This window comes from Phocoena phocoena, chromosome 13 (assembly GCF_963924675.1).
Source record: "Phocoena phocoena chromosome 13, mPhoPho1.1, whole genome shotgun sequence".
Taxonomy (NCBI): Eukaryota; Metazoa; Chordata; class Mammalia; order Artiodactyla; family Phocoenidae; genus Phocoena; species Phocoena phocoena.
In genome coordinates, this window is record NC_089231.1 from 43,983,187 (window position 1) to 44,000,972 (window position 17,786).

Consider the following 17,786-nt stretch of genomic DNA (forward strand, 5'->3'; position numbering starts at 1 on the left):
AGTTTGAGTGACGTCCTGTGGGGATGTTGTAAAAGGATTTCAAGCACTGGAAGGATGTCTGGACAAGGTGACCATTATGGTTTCTCCTAACTATGAAATCTGTCATTCTTTTTTCTCACAAGGAACTTAGTGATAGAAAAATGTCATGTGTGACACGCCTTTAAGACTGAAGAAGAAACGTAAGTTTCTAGTCTCTGTAGTCAAATAAGTAGTATTTTTAGAGGAACCAGAAAAATCTTTCAAAAGCTTTCCCAATTTACTGAAGTTCAGAAAAAATTAAAAAATTTTCTACCGTTAGATCCCATGCATCCTGTAAAAACTGGCCTTTTTGGTAACTGGAAAGAAAATAATTTTTTTTTTTTTTGGCAGAGCCATGAGGGAAGGTCAAATATCACTGAAAAAAATACAATCAATCAATGACTCTTTATTCCCAAGGTCAGCAGCTTTAGAAAAGACATCCAACTCTGAAGTCACCTCGATGAGTTTAACAAACAGAATCCTGGAGGACTTACAAGTCAGTGATGACAGTTCTTCCTGGCTAATAGGCTGTCGGCCGGAAGTAGAGGATTTTGAAACTTTCTTTTGTGATTCTATGAGTCCAAGGTTAGGTGACCCCTTAAACTTTAATATCTCAGACCAATCGATAACTTACTGAAGATGAGATGTAGAGGGGTACAAAGTAGTTTAAAATATTGTTTTAACTTTGAGGCATTATAATGGCTTATTGTTTCCATTCAGCCAGAAAGAACTTTAGCCTACTTCAGCAGGGTGGTCAACGGATGATCTTCGGTACCCAAATAGAGGTGACCTAACACATGCCCACTGCTGCTCTTCCCCCGACAATCACAGAAAAACCTGTTACTTCCCTTTCCTACCCACCCTTCCAACCACACAGAATGTTTTCAAATTCTGTTTCTCCATTTCATTGTACAGAATGCAGAATCAGAAATTGCTCTTAAGGTCCCTGGCTTACACCCAACCCATTCTTAAAGTGTTTCCAGCTTTGGCTAAAATAATTTAAAGGAAATAAAACGAGATAAAATAAAGGTCATGGATGCCACTTGTTTATTTCCTCTGATTACATATCCTGAATTTTCTAATTGTATAGACAGAACTGGTCCTCAGTAGACTCTGTATCCACAAGAAGGTCTGATAAACCTGGTGTTAGACTTATGTTAGAATTTCACCTATCATACTATTTTCCTCTGGTCTTTTTTTTTGAAGGAGGAGAGGTGGTCTATAAAATTTCTCATTTTATGGCTAAACATTATACCATATTTAGAAATTCCCAACTGAAAACAATCCAACTTACAAATGACCCATATATAAGTACAATTCCTAGGGCAGCCTCACTCAACAGCTAGTTTAAACATACGTTTGTTTTCATGGCTGCTGTTTAAAAAAACTCAACAACCAAGAAAAGCAATATTTTGAACTTTAATTTTTCAACTCTGAATTTGAATTTTAGATAGGAAAATTATATACTTTAAGTCTGACATAAATTCTATAATTGATCATAAATTCTATAAATTGATCATAATCTTTTGCCTGCTCTTTAGATGTTTGGGCTAATCTTAATGTAATAAATATGATTTGGGGTGAGTCATATTGACGTTAACTTTAAAGGGGGAGATATTTTCCTTGGAAACATTTACTGGTGCCAAGAATTTTAAAATGCTTGAGTTAGCAATGCTGTGCTACACTTGAGTTGTTAGAGCATGTTGTGAACTGTCCTTTCAAGTTGCCTTTTGTGTAGTCATGGACAGCTCCTATTTTTAACTTGGCATAGACAAATAAACAGAAGACCCAAAAAAGTCAACATTATTTTATTTAGTCAATATCCTTGGCCCCTAAAACATTAAAAAAAAAAATCAGAGTTGCTAATAAATAGCTAAAAGTAGGCTTTTTCATATTTAATCTTCTTTTTCAATTCCCAATTATTTTCTAATAGGGATGTTAATAAACAGTGGTTCTCAAACTTGAGTGGCACGTGAATCGTCCTGCTGAAACACAAGACTTCTGAGTTTCTGATTCAGTAGGGCTGGGGTGGGGTATAAAAATCTGTATTTCTAACAAGCTTCCGGGTAATGCTGATGCTGCTGGTCCTGAGACCCCACTTTTGAAAACAATTGTGTAAAATCACAGAGTAGCAAAGGAAAGGGAAGGAGAGCCTACATAACTCATAGACTGGAGAATTAGCCCTTAATTACAGAGATGTGTGAAACGATACATTCCAAATAAGGAAATTCAGCAACTGAGTTATTCCCATCACAAGAAGATTTTCCACTTTACAAGTAGTAATCAACTACAATAAAATTGCTTTAAACAGTGTTCATACCTCTTCTTCTAGCTGAAGATTTACTGATCCTGAGCATTTATCATTTTTGAAATACTTTACCATTTTATTGGTGTTTTCTATAATTGCTACAAATGCTTTTGGAATCAGGCAAAATACAAGCAAATCTGTAAAATACATCTTTTCAGATACATCTACATAATACATAATTTCTTAAACAAAAATGATGGGCTGTTTCCACCCTTTTGCTGCAATATATTTCTGAAAATTACACTAAAAAATAGAATGAAGAAAACCAGATTTCTTCCCCCGCCCCCGCAAGAAGCTTAAGAAGACCAAGAACTTCAAATTGTCCTTTTTCATCACTAGATGGCACTGTCCTGTCAGTAAGTCAAACTGCAGGAACTACCAGAAACTGACCAACAATTGACTCCAAGGTCCAAAGTGGAAAACAGGCATTTTCAATTGGCTTCAAATAAGTGGACTGGCAAAACTGAACAGTGAGAAATCAATGGTTTTAGAAGGTTGTGTGGAATACTTCTGCAGGACTGTGCAATTAGGCAAATTTCAATTTACATTTCTTCTTTTTTTTTTCCTTTCTAGGATGATTCTATCTTGTAATGAAACTGAACCAATTATCTAGTTCCAGAAGTTCAGGCCTTACGTATGACTAACTATAGAAAACTGCTTGTAAAGGAGGTCACAGTGATGCCTTTGGATTGACAGAGAGGCATTTGGTGTCGGGGGACTTGGGTTCTACTCAGATTCATCCATTAATAACATTCAGTAAATCCAGTTACTCGCACACAGTGGGTACTCAAAAAATGTCAAATTAGTTTCTCTACATTCTCCTCTCCCCCACTGTAGGCTTCATGATAGTGGGACAGCTCACAAGCACCTAGAAGGCTGTTTGGCATATAGCGAGAGCACATCTAGTAATTGCAGAATGTGTTAAAGGTCAAACAAAAACTTACCAACCACACTATCTGAGCGTTAAACGTTTCTTCTAAACAAATGAAATCCAGATTATTATTCCACCTTTTTCCACACATAGAAAGATACATTAGCTTTTAGGTTTTTAAAGGATTCTTCTGTGTCCAAGGCATTGAGCTAGTATAGATAAATGGTACATAGATCCTGTTCTAAAGAAGTTTAGCAGGAGAGATAAAGTGTACATAAATTACTATAACAGAGGTAGAAGAAATTCATTGTGTGCACGGCAGTTGCAAAAGCAGTTCTGGGGAGCTCAGAAAAGGCAGAAATGACCTCCTTCTAGAGAAATCCGGAGAGGTTTAGGTGTGGGAGCAGATGGGAGGCGGAAGGAAATGATCTGCTTTAAAGACCGCACCGGCCAGAACTTGCAGAGGGAGGGCAAAGAACAGGAAGGCGTGCAATTTGACACCTAGACCGTGTGTCGGTAGTGAGTAGAAAATAAGGACAAAAAGTTGTGCTAAGGATCTTCACTGATCCTATAAGGATCAGCTTCTGATGAGGGATACTATGCCCCCAGAGCTTCGGAGAGATTGTTTTGGCAGTGCTCCACGGCGAGAGGCAGGAGACAGTTTGAAGGTTAAATAAGCCAGAGCAGATGTGATGAGGGCCCGTAATAGGGTAATGGCACCGGGATGGGTGGGTGGAAGCAACAGTCTTTACGGGGACGACGTTAGCGCTTGGCAGTGCCCTGCGTGTGGAGGATAGGGGAAGGGATCAGAGATTGAGTAGTAAGAAGGATGCATTCTCAGAGCACGAACTGTAGAAATGCTAAGATAGAATCCTGAGGAAACGCTCTGTGTAGGGAGGAGGCAGCAGGCTCGAGTAGGGCGCTGCGGCTCAAGGGGCAGGGCTTACTGCGCGGTCCCAGGGGCGCGCCCCTCAGCCACCGCTGTTACCGGCCACGCTCTGCCTCCCCCATGTACCTCCTGGGCCTCCTGGTGATCTGAGTACAGCATATCCTCCGGTGCCGGATGGGAAAACCACCGCAGCCTCCCGGAGGTGAAAGGACCCCCAGCAGAGTACTATGGAAGCAAAGGAAGGAGATATTTGAAAGAAGAGCCGATCCACAGTGTTAGAAAAAGAATGACGATTGGGCTAGGCGCCCTGCCCCATTTCCCAGTTAGCATTTTTGGGGTGTAAGGAGAGTGGATCTCCAACATGAGGGAGTTTATGGGCCACTTATTTGTGTATTTTTAGTTTGTATCGTAGGGAACTTGAAAGAGTAGTGGGATGGAGGTATTTTAGAATAGGGGAAATGGGACCTCTTTCTTCTCGTCTCCGCCCAAATCTGCCTTCTCATTCCCTCAGCCAGGCAGCACCTGCTAGGCTGATGAAAGGAATTCCCATGAAGGTGCGATTTTGAGGTTAGACCTAGAAAAGTGTTTGGCACAGAGTAGGTGCTCAATAATACTTGCTGAATAAATGAATGTATCAAGGCTTAAGCAACTGAGAGGATATTTGCATTTTAAAAAGATAGAGGTAAGTAAGATGAATCCCTGATTAGAATCTCTCACTATTTGCCTATCGCCATTTCTCTGCGGGGGAGCTATTGGCATTTCTGATAGGAAAAGTCTTCCCGAGTGGCCAATTTTTTCTTGAAGGTTCTGTTCGTTGCTGGAGGTTTAGCCACGCTGCATTTGGAGTACTAAATGCCAGTAGCATCCTGCACCTTGTGACAATCAAAACGCCCCTTTCACATCCTTACCCCCACCCCCACCCCCGGCCCCGACATTTTCTTGAGAACCCTTGTTCCCAAACCAACCCTCCTGCCAGGCTGCACCCTCCCTCCACAGGACTGTCTGGGCTTTTCTGCCGTCTTTGATCACAGCATCCCAAATTCTGGAAGTTGTTTTTTTTTTTTTTTTTTTTAATAATGAGGCAAAATTGTACCCAGTCGACTACCATCTCTTCTTTCTCCACCCCTTCCTGACCAACTCAACTAACATTCATCTTTTCATTTTCTTTATGATTTGAACACCTCCCTAAAAGCACTCACTTGTCAATTAAGCCTTCTGTGGCTTCCCTTGGTATCAAGAAGGCTGCAGACATCTTTCAGCATGTCGTTCTGCTCTGCATACTGTGTTCCAGCTACATGGACTCTTTCTGTTTTTTCAAGGAACCATGCATCCTTGTCTTCAGGCCTTTGCATATGCTCTTCTCTCTACCTAGAACATTCTTCCCCCTCTTTCTCTTCATATCATCTCATTAATTTATAATTATTCTCAGGTCTTAGCTGGGATGCTCAGTGCTGGAGCTCCTTCTGTAGGCTCCATGGCACTGTATGTTCTTTTATCATTACTCTTCTTACCATCACCCATTTGGAATTTAGCCATTTAATTGTTTACTAGACTGTAAGCACCATGAGGGCAGAACCCATCTGACTTTTTACTGGTCTCCCAATGTCTAGCACACGGTTTAGAATTGAGCAGGGAATCACTAAATAGTGGTCATATGGGGTTAGTTCCTACCTAGTTTATTTTCTTGTGGGCATCATTCATCTTACCATTAGACTATGGTACAAATCCTGGTGTTCCAGCTTCCTTCACCCTAATCATCAAGCTTTGCATATGATAAAAATCTCAGTAAATTTTAAAATAATTAGAAGTAAACAAAAAGAGTGCAATGTCATATGTGGTATACATCTGAAACTTTAAGATAAACTTAACTGAGAAAACAATCTTTCATCATATGTGGACTGTATACTTGAAAAGTGTTATCAGCTGTTAAAATCTGTGGCACAATGAAAGACAGAAAAAAAGCTGTGATTGAGAAATGCTAAAATTGATCTAAAGCTCATTTATAATTTCAATTAAGCTTTCTGACTTTTACTGCAATTTGGCGGTTTTAAAAATATGAACCCCTATTCAGTGTGTAATTTCTTTTCCATATAAATATTTGTATGCTTCATTCATGAATAAACTATTTTGCAAAATTTAGATTGGTAATTCTCTCACACCTATCTAATTATTAGATTAACTGGGAAGTTTCTATCGATATACATTTCTGGACTTTAACCTTGGAGATTTTAATTTAGCTCATCAGGTATTTCTAATGATCAGGGAGAATGTAAATGAAATTAATGCTCATGTCTTTTTGTAAAGTACTTTCCGCTAAGTTTATAATTAAAGAAACTTCTGTTAAGAGTTGCCATTTCCCCATTACCTATTAATTTTTTAGAAACAAAAACAAATGTGAAATCATACATTTCTAAAATCCTTGAATATAACTGATTATTCTTATAAGTTTCAATATTTACCATCTCACTTATACTTGAGTTTATTCTAAAATCTGTTATCCACTTGCATATTAGAACCTTAAGCATAACTCCAAAGTTGTTGATAATTTATAGATAGTTGAACCTACTTGTTATGGGTTGAATTGTGTCTCTCAAAAGAAGATATATTGAAGTCCTAACCCCCAGTACCTCCGAATGTGACCTTACTTGGAAACAGGGTCTTTGCAGATTTAACCAAGTTTGATGTCATTAGTGTGAGCCCTGATCCAACAGGACCAGTGTTTTTATGAAAAAGGGAAATCTGGACACAGACTCAGACATGCACAGAGGGAAGTCGATATGAAGAGACAGGAAGAATGCCACGTGAAGACAGAGGACTGGAGTGTGTACCGACAAGGCAAGGAATCCTAGAGATTGGAGGTCAACCACCCAACCCCAGGAAGAGGCAAGGAAGGAAACCTGTAGGTTTCAGCCCACACCTTAATTTCAGACTTCTGGCATCTAGAACTGTGAGAAAATAAATTTGTTTTAAGCCACCCAGGTTTTGGTACTTCGTTATAGCAGCCCTAACAAACTAACATATGAGTAGACACAACCGTTCACAGTATAATTTGCTCCCACTTAATCTTTAAATGTAGTTTGATTTGGAAGGACAAGCTTAATTAGTCAAAGGCAAAACTGAGGCAACCACCAGAAAATCTCTTCAAGTGCCCTCTTTAGCAGAGTGTTGAAGCCTGTGGACCTCTTCTCAGAATAATGTTTTTAAATTTATAAAATAAAAAACATCGAATTATGAATGAACTCAATTATATTGAAATAGTTATCAGAATTTTTTAAAACACACCAATTTGTGATGCAGTCATGTCATGTACTTCATTATCAACACATTAAGTAATAAAATGTAGCAGAAAGTCTATTAATGATGAGAAAAATAGTATTTTAAGATACCTATAGTATTATGTGAAAATATCTGTGAATTCTATTGTCTAAAGTCACAAGTACTGCTATGCTATTGCAGTGTCTTTCCTACACATAATTTAAAGAAATGTTAAATTTCAGTTAAACATTAGTGAGAACAGGTATGTAATTTATTCCCAGCCATGTCTAAGGACCTTCTGAATTCTATCTATGGATCATTTGGGAGTCAGTAAATCCCAGGTAAAGAACTCTTGGTGAGGAAAGGTTCTCTGACTTTATTTACAATATTACCTCTATTTCCCATTTTGATAGAGTTGGCTCTATCTGTGTGATAGCTATGTGGGTGCCACTCAACATCTCGCTTCTGGTTTATCTCCCTGAACTTCAGAGGAAACCTAGAGACCACATATCAGACTCCCAGCAGCTAACGTTCTGAATGTGATTTAGGTTCAACAACCAGCATCTACATGAGATGTGAAAGAAGGAAGTGAAGCAGAAGCTACGTGTCTGCTGTTCTTGCTGGCAAGCATAGATGTGGATGGAGCTGGGTTTTTGCAGCTATCTTACTCTGGGTTCTAGTGTTCATCTAGTAGATTCCGTACTAGATTCATGGGTACCAAGATGCAGAGTCCTGGTACATTTCGTTGGTATGCATCCTAGCAAATGTGGCATGGTTCCGGAGCTGGCAGCAAAAGTAGCACCCTGATCATGGCCGTTTCCACACTGCCGGGTGGCAGTGTTGGTTCCTGATCACAGGAGAGGCAGCAGCTCCCTAAGGACTTAGGCTCTGCTGGATGGATGGCTCTGAAGTCACTGACAGCTCAAAATGGAGTGTTTCCTCAGTCCTTGCCACACGGATGCGATCAACACAATGCCCTGAAATAAATATCTTCCTGCTTTAACTAGCTAGAGTGAATCCTGTGATCTACAACTGAACTCTGACCCGTACGCACTACAATTTCTATTACCTTCTATAAAAGAGCTGTGTCCTGGAGAAGTACTTCTGTCAGCATAGCTGCTTTCTAATATTCTTCACTAAAATCTATACTTCCAACTTCAAATACATCAGTGCGCAAAATGCCCACTGTTCTTTGACCAAAAATAAACATACTCAAATACATATCGTGCAAGTATTGCAGAAAATACAAAGAAGTGTCCAAGAATTTTGCTTATTCAGTTAGTTAGAATCACTTTTCAAAGGAGCAGCCAGTCGCTGCTCGATAAAGTAAAAATACTGAATTGATAAAGTAAAAATTATGCCAAAATTATATACCGATTTCTCTGTAAATGTACTTGAATTGGCCTGCTTGTTATATCACTTGAGAACAAAGGCAATTTCTTTTCTAGGATTTTATATTTAACCCTCAAACTAAGCTAGGTGCTATGCTAGTTTTGTAATCTCCTTAGTCTGGAAGTACCATGATGAGGGAACTAGTTGCTTTGCTACTCTGGAGGCCAAAAAGGAAACCACAAATTATCTTTGAAAAGTTTTATTAACAAAATAAACTTGAATTGAAAATTACCTCAATGACTTAGGCAAAATGAAATGGATAAAAAGCATGAAAATTAACTGGTGTGCCAAAGGTCCGCAGGTCCTAAATAGCACGCAAGTGAGAGTTCACTGAAATCCCTAGATTTCATTAGTCATGTTTCTTCCTGTGTGAGATATAGGAAAAAAAAATATTTTCCCTCTTTCATTGTAATTCTGGGATAGAGAGAAGGCAATCTTTCGGAAGTTAGCGCTTTCAATACAGAGAATGTACTTGTAGTTCTTATTTTCACCATTATATAAGAAAGCAGTATGATTTTGTATCTAATCTCTGTGAACATACATGTGTTAAGTCTCTGGAAGGTGAATGCACGCCTATATGAACAGGATAACTGTCATTTTATCAAAACCCATCTAGCAAACCCATATAAAGCAGATACATTTCTTAATTATGTACAATTCCTTTAACAAACAAAACAAACATATTTAAAAACCCATCTGAATGTAGAAGCCAGGCATAAGAAATGCAGATCGAGAGATGGAACAGTTTGCCAGTTCCTTTAAGAACCTCTGAAAATCCCGTTTGACTGTGGCGCTGCGTATCGATTTTGTGTAATCTTTTAAAATGAAAAAAATCTTGAAACTATTACATATGTTCATTACCTTTAATACTAGGCGACTGTTTTAAAACACCAACTTTGGGAACTTTAAGTTCAGACTATATGTGGGTGATTTCAAAAGTAACGTGGCTTTAACCAAAAAATTACACTTTGTAAAATACATTAAAGAAACTATTTGAGGCCCTTTCCTGCAGTCTAGGAATACAGGTGTTTCCCCAGGTCACTGCCGCGCCCGGGTGGCGGGAGCCCCGGGAAGGAGGCGCGGCCGCTGCTCCCACCGCCTCCATGTTGCCGTCTGAGGAGACTCCGGACAAAGCTCTCGAACCTCCAGGAAAGGTCCCCGCTCCAGGGCTCACTACACCCGCGGATCGCAGATACAGAAACGCGCCAGGGCTTGCGCGTGGCGGTAAGAAAAACGGAACTTCAGCCAGCTTCCCACGCCCGCTCCTTCCCAGCGGAGCCGCAGGGTCCGCGCTCGTCGCCGCCTGCTCGGCCCTTTCCCACCTCGGGGCACAAAGAGGGAGCGCCGGGCGGGCCGATCCTTGCCCGGCGGAAGCGGGCAGGTCGGGGCGCGGGCCGGGCGCCCGCAGCTGCCCAGGCCCGCCCGAGGCTCCGCGCCCCTGCTCCCCGCACTTACCAGGAGAAGCAGCAGCGAACCCCCCACGCCCAGCGCCATCCCGTCGCAGGCTCCGTCTCGGGCCGCCAGCACTACTCCGCGCCGCCGGCTCCCCGCGTCTCCGCGCGCGCGCGCGCGCCCGCTCCTCCCCGGCGCCCCCCCCACGAGGGTCCCCTCCCCCGCGGCGGCCGCGCGGCCCTGCCCAAAGGCGCGGTTCCAGGTGTGGCCTCCGCGAGAAAATGGAGCCCGGAGGCCGGCCGAGCTGCTCGCGCTGAGGTGGGACCTGCGTGGAGGAGGGAGGCGCACGGTGGACTCCCGCCCCGCGCCGCACACGCACCTGGAGCCGTGACGTCCCCGGCATGGGGACTTGGAGTGGCAGGCCCCGCCCCGTCGTCCTCCCCTCTCCGCCCCGCTCTTGCTGGAGTGTGGCCCGGCTCTGCAGCCGAGGCCCGCGGCGGCCAGTGAGCCGGCCCGGCCGCCCGATGCCGCCGGAAGGTCCAGTGCTTTGTAACTGTGCGCGAGGCCCAGGTGGCGCGGAGGAGAAAGACGAGTGACGCCCGGACCCCGCGTCCTCAACCGCGGCCGGGTGCGTGTGGCCCGCTCTCCGGGAGCGAAGGTTCTGGAGCAGGATTTCGGGTGGTTATCTCCGCGAAGGCTTCTCACCTCTTCCCCTGGCCCCTTCAGTGCTTCCCACAGGTATGCCCCTTGTCTGGCTCAGGGGAAGCTGTTATTAGAAGAATCACACATGATCCAAATGGACAGTTCTTCGGCCCCTTGTTAACTAGCTTCGACTGGCAGAAAACTCTAGAGGGGTTCAGGGAAACATATACGCTTCGATATGATTTATAGAATCTCTTACACAAAGTGTCACTAGAGGTCAGAATTCTCTCTGCAATGGTTACTTAGCTGTGTGACCTGGACAACCTCTCTGTGCCTCAGTTTCCAGATCTGTCAAATGGGATTAATGGCATCCAACAAATAGGACTGTTGTGAAGATTAAATCAGAAAATCTGTATGATGCGTTCTGTAGTGTCTAGCACATCCGGGTTCAACAAATGGTGGTGGTGTTATTATTTTTGCAAGTGTAAATATTAAGTTGGATTCTTCTCCAAAAAAACAGAAACTCTAGAATCAGCAACAGATTAGGAAACTTCTAAGAAAGGCTAACTATTGACAATGAAGTATTGGAAGAGCCTATAAAAGTTATAAACGGTTGATTTGCTACTAGAACGAGACATTTGGCATCAGAGTTGGCCAAAATAGCAGAGTTCCTTTTGTAGTTAAAAGTGCCTTCCTCTCCCTCCCCCAGTATCTCCTACCCTTCTTTCCCCAGTTCTAATCTTGCCACTTTTCCAGATCCAGTACAATGGCCATCTCTGCCTTAGTCCCTTTCTTCCTAAGCTGCCAGGGACCACTCCCTCTTTGAGCTGAGAACCACATTTTCCTCTGTTTAGGGAGTAAATGCAGAGTGACTTTTCTCATAGTGTTACTTAAGTATCAGTGGCTAAACTGAGGACAAAGTATCTAGGAGGAGTGTCTGCTTAGTTTCCCACTGTTTCCAGTGACTAGAACAGTGCTGAGTACCATGATGGACTCTCAATAAACGTTGGTTACATAGCTGAGTCAGGAGGGAAGAATGTCTTCTAGTTTCCACTCCTTTCTCTTGAGTTAGGTGTGGTTGGTAGCACCGTTGGTGATCATTCTCATTCCCCATCACTGCTGGGAAAGCTACTAATTAAACAAGACAGGCTTTACCAAAACACTCACAAATCATCCCTGGAAACTATACATAAATCCTACCTAAAATTAGTGCTCTTGCAACTGACTCCTATAGGCAAGTATTTATGCCTCATTATCTAGAGTTTGATCTCTGTTTAGTAATGAAGATAATTGTAGCTTCCAGAATGAGAAAAGCTAATGCAAATTTTATTTCTGTTGGATTATTTACTCTCCCCTGGAGGCTGTCAAAGGCAATTTCAGGAAAGTATTCCTCTACAAGACATTTATTGTAAGGCTTTGAGAGAAGATGTCAATACGTGTACAATCCAATGCCATAGTATGTCATTCTTGAATTAGTTCCTTCTGAAACTTATGACTCAGTGAGTTGAAGGGACTTGTTGGAAGTCACATCATACAGAGCTAGTTCTCTAGCTCCTGACTTTTTTCTGCTGGCATGAGAGTCAATCTATTTCATAAATCTCTTTGCACAAGAACAAATGCCATTCCCAATGAAGTGCTGATTGCTTTAAAGTAAATTGAAGTGTTAACAAGATGTGAAAGGTTTAGCTTGCAGGTTTTTCCCACTAAATTGTTGAACATTATGGTAAATGTACTTTTAAGACACGTACTTATAATGCATCAGTTAAAAAAACGTACTTTGTGCAAATAATTAGCTTTAACATCTAGATATATTCAAAATATCTATCTGGGTTATGTTTCCCAGCATACTTTGTTTCACATGTACACACAGGTGATTAGCTTATTAGAATCATCTCTTAGTATTATCTAAAACAAAAATGTTAAATAAAAGTTTTCATAAAGACCAACAAAAACTGGTTATGACAGTCAAGAAGCTTTCTCATAGAACGTTGATAAATAAAGGGTATGTGAAACAGGGAATATAGCCAATATTTTATAATAACTATAAATAGAGCATAGCCTTTAAAATTGTGAATCACGGGCTTCCCTGGTGGCGCAGAGGTTGAGAGTCCGCCTGCCGATTCAGGGGACACGGGTTCGTGTATCGGTCTGGGAAGATCCCACATGCCGCGGAGCGGCTGGGCCGGTGAGCCATGGCCGCTGAGCCTGCGCGTCCGGAGCCTGTGCTCCGCAACGAGAGAGGCCACAACAGTGAGAGGCCCGCGTACCGCAAAAAAAAAAAAAAAAAAAAAAAAAAATTGTGAATCACTACATGGCACACCTGTAACTTGTATAATATTGTACATAAACTATATCTCAATTTAAAAAACGAAAAAATAAAGGGTATGTGGATACAGGAAAAACTATGACACATATCTAGGTCAAGGGAGAAGGGCGAAAAGAGGAGGAGTTTGTTTTCTGGTTTAGTTCCACTCATTTGTTCATTTATTCAACATTTAGTTTGTCTCTGTTCACCAAACATGTAATTTGCACTTTATTGTCAATACAAAGATAAGTAATCCAAGAAACAAAAATAGATGCTTATGAAATAGTATAGCTATACCTAACATATAGACTGTTATAAGTGCAGTGGTAGAACTATTGCACGGTATAAAGCAAACGTAGGGAAGAGAGTACCTAACTCATGCTTTGGACCGTGAGGTTGGGGTGGAGTGGTGTGGTGAGCTGATTCTTAAAGGATGAATAGCTGTGAAGGAGACATTGAACCTGTCAGGACAGAGTAACTCAAAGCATAAAGGCTGTTGGTGAAGAGTCAGGGGTTTCAGATTTATCTGAGAAAAAAGCATTTTTTTTTTCATAACGTTGACACAAACAGGAAAGTCAGAAGTAAAGACTTTTTTGTGTGTGTGAAAATTGAATTTGAGATATTAGAGCAATATCCAATGAGAAAAGTCCAGCAAGTAGTCTGAAATGAGAACATATTTGCAGGTAGATTTAGGAGGCAGAAAGTCGCCTAATTTTCTTTCTTTTCGACTATTCTTTCGCAATCTTATTCTCTGCCGACCTGTTAAGTGTTTATGCCTTTTGAGTCCTTTCTATCTTTTCTTCTTACTTGGTACCTAGCACGACTCTGTAGCCACTCCCATTGTGCAGATCCATCACAGCTTTCTCTTCTGAGCTTCTAACATGGGACATTACCATTTGGACATTTCATAGGGACATCAAACTACCATAATAAGTTTGTAGGGATATCAAATTCAGCATACTGACAAAAAAGATTTCCCTATCCCTCTGTACCTCTCCAGCTCAAGCTTGCTACTTCCTCATATGCCTTGTCAACTTGGCCACCCAAGCCAGGAACCTGAGAGTCATCCTCAATTCTCCTTTTTGCATTCTCTCCAATTATTGTACTTAACTTTCCTTTCATTCTCTGTGGCTGTGTTCAAAGTGACTCACACAACCTACATAGCAGCAGTCACACTGTGGTTTATGGTTAGTTCATTCCTGTCTGCTACTTCGATTGTTTTCCTTTCTCAAGATTGTTACTTCTTTAAGAGCAAAGGCCATATCATATTCATAGTGGGCCCAGCCCCTTGTGTCCAGCACATATTAGATGATCAATAAAGATTTGTTAGACACATGTAGAGCACAAACGTACGGACACCAAGAGGGGAAAGTGGGGTGAAGTGGGGTGGTGGGGTGATGAATCAGGAGATTGGGATTGACATATATACACTAATATGTGTAAAATAGATATCTAATAAGAACCTGCTGTATAAAAAATAATTAAATTTTAAGAAAAGATAAAGCTACTTTACCTTAAGGGGAAAAAAAAAAAGGTTTGTTGAACCAAGCCCACACGGAAGGAACTAATTACAAGTGGAAAAGGAGAGTTATAGGGGGAAGGTGTTTGAAATATCCACTCTGGATGGATTAATAGTGGATCTGGTCAGAAAATGTTGGTCCGAGATTGTGTGTGTGTGTGTGGGGGGGGAATGCACACGCATACATGTGCACATACACACATGCACGTGTGTTGGTGGGTATTTGTCTGTTTCCCCCAACGATACTGCAGCCCAAGAGCTGGAGAGGGGTAGCGGACTGTGGGTGTGAGTCAGAGTTTCACAGTAGCCTGGCTGATAATTAAGAGGTCAAAGTGTCTGGGATATAGTGTCTCGGGAGTTGAATGTGGCAGGAAGGACATGAACAAGGCAAAGCAGGAGGAGTTCAGGGTCAGGTTGAGAAGAGAGTGTATCACACTAGGAGTGGAGAAATGGGAGAGGATCATCCTTCCCCTTTTTCCTGGAGAAGGAATCATGGTCTTTTTCCATAGAGGCCAAGGCAAGAGGGACATCACAGACACTAGGTGTCAGGATGTTGAAATCTTCATGGATTCTCCAGTTAGCTGGGCCAAGAGCTGCCTCCGCCTTAGGCAGTAAGAGAACAGCACTGGCTGATTTGGGGGGTGGGGCCTCTAACAACAGGGTGGGAAAAGCTTTGCTACCTTTCTGAGCTAGAACTTACAGAGTAATAATCAAGCCCAGTAGACTGCCAGCCCCGTGGTCTAGCACAAAGAAGCCAGCTTATCTTTGGTGAACAGTCACCGCCAACACCCTGCCTGATAGAGAGCCGCATGCAGTGAGTCACAGGCTCTAGCTGAGCTGCTTCCCAGAGGCTCCTCCCCGTGAGTCTGTAGATGAGGACCGACTCCTCAGATGCAAAGTCTCGAACCAAAATGACTTAATGAAATTGTCAGCAGTGTTCACAGACCAGAGAATTAGAGGAAGACACTACAGTTGCAAAATGAGATTTGGCTCAGCAAAGAAAACAGAATTGTCTATCCTTGGGTCTAAGTAGAGTGCTGAACCAACATCGTCAGAGATTTTTTTTCGAAATAAATCATACACTAGTTTTACAAGGTGATGAGGCTATAATAATGCTGAATTGAGGTGTGTACAAAGCAACGATTGTCTAGAAAACCTCAGCAAGGTCTTCATGGCCCATCAGAATGCCTCTCCCTCCTACTGACTAAGGTCTGAAATTCTTTAGCTGAAGGTTCCCTTGGCTGATACATGCATATTCTTGGGAGGGTGGCATGCTAATCTCTTATCGGTTATTTACATCATAACATGACACCACAGATACACCAAGCATGCTCCACCTCAGAGTCCTTGTACTCTCTGTTCCTTTTCCTGAGAAGGTTCTGCTCCAGACATGTACCAGGTTTCCTCACTCTTCACTTTTTTCCCCTCAAATATTACCTTATCAGTGAGATCTTCTCTGACCACCCATATAAAAATTATAATTGTTCCCACCCCCAGGGCTCCCCATCGCCCTTTCCTACTTCATTTTTCTTCTTGGCACATCACAATTTAAAAGACTGTGCATTTACTTATTTATTATCTGTCACCATTCATTAGAATGTAAACTTCATGAGGGCTGGTGTTTTTCTCTATCAATTGCTATGTATTCAGCACCTAAACGGTGCCTGATCCATTGTAGGTCTTCATTATATACTAGTGGAACATGTGAATGAAAGAATAGTGAATATATTGGGTTGGCCAAAAAGTGCCTTTGGTTTTTTAGTAAAAAGAAAACACGTTTTTCATTTTCACCAAGAACTTTATTGAACAACGTATTCACCCTTCTGCCATTTTTCAGGCAACTTCATAATTCCATCTTCCCAAAACTTTCTATCTTTTTGAGCAAAGAACTGTTCCAGGTGCCTTTTACAGTCTTCTAGGGAATTGAAATTTTTTCCATTAAGAGAATTTTGTAAAGACTGAAATAAATGGAAATCCGAAGGTGCAATGTCTGGTGAATATGGCGGATGAATCAGAACTTCCCAGCCAAGCTGTAACAGTTTTTGCCTGGTCATCAAAGAAGCATGCGGTCTTGAGTTATTCTGATGGAAGATTATGCGTTTTCTGTTGACTAATTCTAGACGCTTTTCATTGAGTGCTGCTTTCAATTGGTGTAAGTGGGAGCAGTACTTGTTGGAACTAATCGTTTGCTTTTCTGGAAGGAGCTCATAATAGAGGACTCCTTTCCAATCCCACCGTACACACAACGTCACCTTCTTTGGATGAAGACCGGCCTTTGGTGTGGTTAGTGGTGGTTTATTTCACTTGCCCCACGATCTCTTCTGTTCCACGTTATTGTACAGTATCCACTTTTCATTGCCCATCACAGATTGTTTTAAAAATGGAACGTCTTCATCAAGTTTAAGTAGAGAATCGCATGTGGAAGTATGGTCAAGAAGGTTTTTTCGCTTAACTTATATGGAACCCAAACATCAAAGCGATGAACATAACCAAGCTGGTGCAAATGATTTTCAGTGCTTGATTCGGATATTTTGAGTATGTCGGCTATCTCCCACGTGGTATAACGTTGATTTTCTCAATTAATATCTTGATTTGATCACTATCAACTTCAACTGGTCTACCCAACGGTAGAGCATCATCCAGTGAGAAATCTCCAGCTCAAAACTTCGCAAACCACTTTTGACACATTCGATTAGTCACAGCACCTTCTCCATATACTGCACAAATCTTCTTTTGCGTTTTGATTGCGTTTTTATCTTTCTTGAAATAATAAAGCATAATATGCCAAAAATGTTGCTTTTTTCTTCCACCTTCAATAATGAAATGGCTACACAAAAATTCACCAATTTTGATGTCTTTTTAAATTTTTTATTATTTTTTATTTTAATTTTTAAATCAATTAATTGTTTATTTATTTTGCTGTATGCGGGCCTCTCACTGTTGTGGCCTCTCCCATTGCGGAGCACAGGCTCTGGACGCGCAGGCTCAGCGGCCATGGCTCACGGGCCCAGCCGCTCCGCGGCACGTGGGATCCTCCCGGACTGGGGCACGAACCCGTGTCCCCTGCATCAGCAGGAGGACTCTCAACCACTGCGCCACCAGGGAAGCCCCTTTTTTAATTTTTTTAACGTCTTTATTGGAGTATAATTGCTTTACAATGGTGTGTTAGTTTCTGCCATATAACAAAGTGAATCA

At 41.7% G+C, this 17,786-nt stretch overlaps 1 protein-coding gene across 1 annotated transcript in view; it reads right to left on the minus strand.

Annotated features, from left to right (window-relative positions):
- Positions 1–9,838, minus strand: part of DSG2 (desmoglein 2) — a 45,096-nt gene extending 35,258 nt beyond the window's left edge. The window contains exon 1 of the mRNA XM_065889455.1: positions 9,757–9,838. Within this exon, the coding sequence (XP_065745527.1) occupies positions 9,757–9,838 (82 nt within the window). The remainder of the gene's footprint in view (positions 1–9,756) is intronic.
- Positions 9,839–17,786: the final 7,948 nt, after the last annotated feature.